This window comes from Dendronephthya gigantea, unplaced genomic scaffold (genome assembly GCF_004324835.1).
Source record: "Dendronephthya gigantea isolate DGI-Jeju-01 unplaced genomic scaffold, DenGig_1.0 000108F, whole genome shotgun sequence".
NCBI lineage: Eukaryota > Metazoa > Cnidaria > Anthozoa > Malacalcyonacea > Nephtheidae > Dendronephthya > Dendronephthya gigantea.
Window position 1 is genome coordinate 734,120 of NW_021163118.1, and position 7,806 is coordinate 741,925.

Consider the following 7,806-nt stretch of genomic DNA (forward strand, 5'->3'; position numbering starts at 1 on the left):
GATGAAGAGAGATCCCTCGTCTTCCTCAAATCAACCCGGTTTCTTCTATACGTACCAGAGGGGGTCTCGATTTCATATGATCTCTCATCTAATCGCCTGCGTACAGTCCCTTTCTCCCATTCTTTTGCGCCAATTCTAAATGGCTTTAGCCTAATAGTGTCACCCTCTGCGAGTACTTCCAGGTCCTTGGCAGATTTGTTGTAATTTCTACACTGTCTCCGTTGTTCTGATTTCAGCCTAAGTTGGTCTGTTTTCAGAAACTCTCTTCCCCTGGGTGCTAAATGTTCGGTCGTAGTAGGCAGCAATGATTTGGTACGTCGGCTGAGTAATCGTTGGGCTGGACTACTGCCTGCTCCTTGAGTAGGGGTGTTTCTGATCTCCAGAAGTGCCAAATTTGGGTCAGTATCACTTTTCATGCATTTCTTCAACATGAGCTTTGCTGCCTTGACTCCTGCTTCGGCCTTACCATTGGCATTGGAGTGGGTAGGGGCTGAGGGGCAATGCTCAAAGTCCCATGTTACAGCAAAGTTGTGAAACTCTTGTGAAGCAAATTGGGGTCCATTATCGCTAATCAGTTTAAACGGGGCTCCATACCTTGAGAAATGCTGCTTGAGCTTCTTGATTACTGCAACAGATGAGATACTCTTCATTCGGTCAATTTCCCAAAATCCACTGAAATAATCAGTCGTCACCAGGTAATCCTTGTTGTCAAGTGTAAACAAGTCAGCACCTACAATCTCCCATGGTAATTTAGCTTCAACGGGCATCAGTGTTTCTTTCTGCTGTGCCCTGGAATAACTCTGACAAGCATCACAGTCGCTGGCCAACTGCTTGACTTCTGCAGACATCCCAGGCCAAAACACGCATTCTCGAGCACGTCTTAGCATACTATCACCTCCTAAATGCGAAACATGTAATTGTTCCTTGATGGACTTTCTTTCTCTCTCTGGAACAATGACTCTTTCTCCTTTGAACAACAGACCATCATGTAGTAGTAGTTCATCTCTATAGGAGAAAAATGGAGTAACAAGGGTTGAGAGTTCCTGCTTAGTTTCAGGCCAGCCTTTAAGAATGACAGCTTTGAGAGCTTGCAATGTCTCATCTTCTTCAGTCGCTTTCTTTAACTGCTTAAGCCTTTCTTCTCTGATTCTCAAGTGACTAACAGCATCTACCTTGACCAATAGCTCCTTGTCCTGTCCAGCACAAGGCAAGTAGGCGCGAGACAATGCATCTGCAATGTACATTTCTTCTCCTTTCTGGTATTTTACTTCTATGTCATACTGGATTAGCCTTAACATCATGCCTTGAAGTCGCTTGGGCACTTTATAGAGTGGTTTCTTCACAATCATCTCTAGAGGCTTGTGGTCACTGTAAACCACTGTCTTTCGCCCAAAGGTATACTGGTGGAATCGTTCAAGCGAAAACACAATTGCAAGACACTCTTTCTCAATTTGAGCATACTCACATTCTGTGGCTGTTAAAGCTCGACTTGCATATCCCAAAGGCTTTCCATCTTGAAGAAGAACAGCTCCAATTCCTGTACTTGAAGCATCACATTGGATCACGAGCTCTTTCTCTGGGGCGTAGTAAGAGAGTACTGGTGCAGTTGTCACAAGATTCTTAATTTCTTTCATTGCCCTATCTTGCTCTTCTGTCCATTCCCATTCCACATCCTGTCTGGTGAGTCGTCGGATGGGCTCCATAACTGTAGACAGTCGAGGAAGAAATTTGGCTAAGTAGGTTATCATTCCTTGAAGTCGTCGCACTCCATCAACATTAGTTGGTTTTTCCATTTTCAAAATGGCTTCAACTTTCTTCATGTCAGGTTTTAGTCCCTTACTGGTGACTACGTGACCAAGGAAATCAACTTCACTTGTCTTGAAAACACATTTCTTGTAGTTGAGCTTGATGCCTTTCTTCGTACACACATCAAAGAGGTTTCGAAGCTTATGTCATGATCTTCTTCAGAGCATCCGAACACTAAAATGTCATCAGCTACACACACAGTTCCTGGCAAGTTATTCAAACATTCATTAAGCTTTCTTTGGAAAATTTCGGCACTCACTTTTAGACCAAATGGTAGGCGACACCAACGAAATCTCCTAAATGGAGTAATGAATGTAGTCAGGTAGCTGCTTTTTTCATCTAGCTCACAATGCCAGTAACCATGAGCGAGGTCAACTTTACTAAGGAATGTTGCCTTTGCCAGCTCTGGCAGAACATCATCGATGGTAGGAAGTGGGTACCGCTCTCTCTGGAGAGCTTCATTCAGCACTTTCGGATCAATGCATACTCTAAGTTTACCATCCTTCTTCTTCTGTACAGAAATCTGAGAACACCATTCAGTTGGCTCTGTTACAGGTTTGATAACACCAAGGTGAACCAGATTGTACAGCTCTTGTTCAACAGCAGATTTGACAGCAATGGGTACACGTCGTGGAGGACATTGCACAGGCTTGGCATTGCCATCAATTCTAAGGGATACTTTACCAGAAAAGTTTCCAACAGTGTTATTATCAAAAACTGACTTATATTCAGAGACAAGTGTTGACACACCATCAGCAACTCCATGCACTTGCTTAAAGTTACCATAATTAATGGTGATGAGCTTCATTTGTTCAGCTGCTCTTCGGCTGAGTAGAGGTGTCAGATCTTGCTTAACCACCTCAAACATCACATTGTATTTCTTTCCAGTTGTAGGGTTCTTGGTAATGATTCTGCATCTTCCAACTGGTTTCAGTGTTGACTTGTTATACATATTAAGCACAGTCTGTGACTTTTCCAGTTGTATGTCCTCATGAACATATTTCTTTGGTATAACGTTCACTGTCGCTCCACAGTCAACTTGGAATTTCACCTTTCCTCCATCCTCAAGAGACATTTCTGCGTAAACAGCGGCAGTAGAGACAGAGTTCACTGATTCTGCTATTACTGGAAACACCCATTCGGTGGAAGAATCTGATGAAGAATCATCTCTCACCACATGTGTTGGTTTCAGGGCAGAACAGCACCTGGCAAAGTGGTTTAAACCTTTGCATTTATTGCACTGCTTTCCCCATGCTTTACAAGCTTCTTTCTTCATTATGTGTTCAGCACCACAAAACTTGCATTTGTTAATTTTCCCTTTGTGAGTTAACTTGCTACTCACCTCATTAGTCTTTCTCGCGGCTTGATATCCTTTAGCATTTCTCGCCGCTGCTGAATACTTTCGGTTGTATTTACTGATGTTTACTCGATGCACTTCATCTTCTTTCCCAGCAATGACTTTCAACTGGCTGGTGGTTTTCTCGTGTGTGCGACAAATGTCTAGGGCTTTACGTAAGGTAAGCTTTCCTTCTTGCAATAAACGCTTTCGTGTGACATCATCTCTCACACCTAGGACGATTCTATCTCTCAAAAGAGACGTCTTCAAACATTCACAGAGATTGCCAGTTTTAGCTAGAGTCTTGAGGCTGGCCAAGTAATCATCGATAGTTTCATCAGACTTTTGAATTCTTGTGTTAAACTTGTACCTTTCAAAAGTTTCATTGGTTTCCCCAAGAATGTGTGCGTCCAATTTATTAAGAATATCTTCAGCAGTATCCGTATCGAGTGGATCACATCCATTATATATCTGCAAAGCTTCGACTCCCATCGTCGATATGAGAAGCGACTTTCTAAAGGCCGCTGGGTGTTGTTCAACATTAGACACAACACAATAATGCTGCCAAAGCTGTTTCCATATTTTCCAATTTTCTACGCCATTCTTCGCTAACTTAACTGGCTCGGGCGGTTTAAAAACATAGCCAGGTAGCAATGACGATCTTGAAGCTTGCTCACCCAATGAAGTAGAAGTATTAGGCTCAGATGACGATTGAGGCGTTGTAGATGAACCCTCGTCGGCCATAATTCTCGAGCCAAGTTAGACACGCAGCACACGCTTTCAACCCGTTTCTTTTACAAACAGATCAACAGATCAAATATCATATGATCCCACTGCTGCCACCAAGTTTCAAGATGTCATACAAGTATTAGAACAACAATATAAAAGACAACGTGGTTGGAACATAACAATAATGGCGGATGGGCCGTGCATCCGGGCTTTTATTACTGATTGTGCCACAGGGGGCCCAAGTACATATTGTAACAATTTCCACACGTTTTAAGATTTTTAAAACATATTTTTCATCATCCTTAAATTTTGACATCATTTTGCCTTTCACAGTTACGAATTCTAGTCATATTTCACAATATAATTATTTCAGACTCATTAAACATTTGCAGCATCATATGATAGCCCAGAGCTAAAATAAAGCAACTAAACTAAACTCAAAAGCTAGTTCTGAATTGCTTGCTGTTGGTGTATAGAAATATGTGCTTCACTGCTTTGAAAAGAAGCATTACCGCGCATGCGCTTCTTCATCTGCTGAACGCTCAGAATGCTAGCTATGAGAACGGTGGGCCACATGGTAGAAATTCAATATGAGAGAGAAAATCGTATGTATAAAAAAATTTTCCAATATCGTTATAGTTTTTTTTTAAAAAATAAATGATATATTTCACAATTATTTTTTTTATTTACATATATATATATTTTCTCTCTCTCTCTCTCTCTCTCTCTCTCTCTCTCTATATATATATATATATATATATATATATATAATATATATATATATAATATATATATAATATATATATATTTCTTGTTTCTTTTAATATATTATTAAACATTTTCATTATTTTGTCATTTTAAATGTTACTTTAAGTTGAATTTTTTATGAGAACAATGGGCCACCGTAAATTCCTTATCATTTGCTAAAACAATCTTTTGACGACGCTTCATTTTCGAATTCGAACATTAGTTAATAAGGTATATTTGGGAATAATTAGCAACGACAAGACAACCAATATCCCCCTGTTCAATGTCCGTGATTTCTGGGGAGGAATGTTTTTTTTATTTAAACGTAATAATTATAAAGACTTTTCAACTTCGAACATTAAAATATATTGTTTGCATGTTTTTGGGTAGATCTATGCACAATGAAAGTAGGATGAAATAAAAATCGAATTATACACTGGGTAAATTACTTCACGAGCGAATGAATGTTTTTCACATGTTAATGTCATTTTGGTGACAATTTGTTTCCTAAAATGACGTCGAAATATTTGATTAAGATTGAAATCATAATGCCCAAGTGCAAGACATTTTCACATTCAGCACATCATAAAAATTTTCGGAAAGAATGTCTAACTTCTACTGAACAAAATTACAAAGAAACTGAACGGGTAATAAATTAATATGTTTTGCAGCTAAATATCGATTAATTTGCATAGCAAGACTAAATCGTCAGGCCGGCTACGCCACCGCTTTGAGCAGGAAACTTATCAGTCTGTGCCACAATTTTTCAGATCCTTAACTAACGTAAGCACCTAAAAGGTTTAAAACTACAACCTTCAAAACGTCAAAACAGACTGCCAAATCTTCAGGAACTGGTCATCAAATGTTATTTTTCTAACATATAGGCAGCGAATATTTGCAGACGACTTTAAAAGCTTTGATTTAACATTATATTCCTTTAGATATCAAAACTCACATTAATATTTTCAAGAACACTTTCAGCAATGGTGTAATATAGCTTTATTTTCGTGATCGGTTATATGCCTTTGCAAACTGATATAAATTATGCTGCTCATATAAATAAACGGCATCTAATAGAGCAAATAAATAAATAAATAATATTTATAAATAAATAAATAGAGCAAATATGGAATTAAAAATGTAGATACTTACATGTTTAAAATAATAACTAGCCCATAAAGATTATATATCGTGCCTTTGCGGGGTTCTTCCATTCCAAGCTGGTATCAAGCATGAATGACCTGAGGTGAAAAATTGGGGTCTGTATACAACCAGTGTTTACGAGCAAAAAATTGGAGCAGCATGCATGCACAATGCGTCGTGTATAAATTTAAATGTGGTCTGTGCGATGCAGATTATATCGGCTACACAGCACGATATCTCTATCAACGGATTTCTGAGCCCAAATAATTATAGGATTGGTAGACACCTTTATGACGCTCATATAGGAGTGCGGTCATACTTAATACATCCAAGCATGGAAATTTAAAGTCTTAAGAAAATACCCGAACAAATTTTATTGTTATAAATATGAAATGCTTTATATCAAAGAATGTCAACCCACTTTAAATATTCAAAGTGATTCCATCCGTTGAAAACTTTTGTATTTGACGGTCAAAGATTTTATTCCAACTGACCACATTAGCCAAGCCTATAGTACTTAAACTCGAACAATTTGAACAATTTATAACTCTTATTGTCGACTTCAATATCGCCATTTTAACTTTTTAACATGTATACCAGCAAATACATTATCGCAGTACTTTATAGTCAAATAATTAAAGAAATCTTCATTAATTTTACTATTTTGTGTGATATTCTCGCATTTGTTTACATCGTTACTTCGTAAATGAAAGTCGCCTATGTTCAATAAGATAGATTTATATGATATTTAGTTGGGCGATCATATTTTAAAATACAACTTTTTTCTTTTAGTTCCATGCATAGACCCCAAGCCATTGGGAATGCAAAGCGGCAAAATACCCGATTCAGCAATCACAGCATCATCAACTTATAGTACTTCATACCACCCTAACTTCGCGAGATTGAAAAAGAGTGGCGGTGCTTGTTGTTGGGCACCAACTGCAGCAGGAAGAGTTGGCTCGTGGTTACAAGTTGATCTTGGACAAAAAACAGCTGTCACAGGATTTGCAACCCAAGGAGAATGTTATGGCAGCCAAGAGTGGGCGATCTCTTACTCGATTGCTTACAGCAACAATGGTAATAATTGGACTGATTATAAAGAGTCGGGGACTGTGAAGGTAATCATATAAACAAAACGTATATTTACAATTAGCCCAAGCTTCTCACGTGCTTTCCTATGAAAATTCGAATGTCACAAAAAATGGTTCGTATATCTATGCCTTACCAAAATAATTTTGTGCGTGGTCATTAAATCTAATTATCTCTGTAGTCATTTTAGATTTAAAAGGAACAAAAACAAAACAAAAACTAATAAAAAAATGTTACAATATTTTAAAGGGGCAATCTGTTTCTGTGTTAACGTAAAATTACAATAGAGTGCATGCACGTGAAGTTGAAATTTGGCAGCATTGAGGGCATGACTTTTGTGTTTAAAAAGTAAAGCAAATATTTCCACACGGACTTAAGTGCTAAACTTATTGCGCATGGTTGTCCCAACCAGGCGGACAAATGCGGCCCTATAGTTGCATGGAAAAGTGTTACATATAATTAATCGAAGTTTATTAATTTTAATAAAACTAATCCTAGGTGGTTTTTCGCAGGTTTTCCTAGGCAACAAAGATAAAAACTCCATTGTTACCAACACATTTAAAACTGGAATCAAAGCTCGATACATTCGTGTGGTGCCGAAATCATGGAGCAACTATCCTACAATGAGACTCGAGTTGTACGGTTGTCACTGAGTGGAACTTGCTCTCTTGCATGAATTGATTCCATGAAACATACTGTTAAATCATTTTTAAATCATTAGAGTAAATTTCCCAACAGTTGAATGTTTAGTGGATGTAACCACATTGTGGTTAACCTGATTTGTAGACTACCATGTTTCCTCTTAAAATCATACAATAAATGAAATTGAAAAATTCTTAAAATTGGCATTTATTGTTTCGTCAAAATTCTACTACGCTAACTAACACTAACCTCAGTTTATATATAACCTAGGAAACACGGGTGTGCAGATATTTTCCGGGGGTTGGTGCAAATTC

General features: G+C 38.0%; 2 protein-coding genes across 2 annotated transcripts; one reads left to right on the forward strand and one right to left on the reverse strand.

Annotated features, from left to right (window-relative positions):
- Window positions 1-1,846: 1,846 nt before the first annotated feature.
- LOC114534874 (uncharacterized protein K02A2.6-like) lies at window positions 1,847-3,886 on the reverse strand. Its single transcript, XM_028556350.1, has one exon. It carries the CDS (start codon window positions 3,884-3,886, stop codon window positions 1,847-1,849), a length of 2,040 nt encoding a protein of 679 aa, XP_028412151.1.
- A 2,696-nt stretch (window positions 3,887-6,582) lies between these two features.
- LOC114534876 (lactadherin-like) lies at window positions 6,583-7,503 on the forward strand. The gene is made up of 2 exons (XM_028556351.1): window positions 6,583-6,879; window positions 7,363-7,503. Exons 1-2 carry the CDS (start codon window positions 6,583-6,585, stop codon window positions 7,501-7,503), a joined length of 438 nt encoding a protein of 145 aa, XP_028412152.1.
- Window positions 7,504-7,806: the final 303 nt, after the last annotated feature.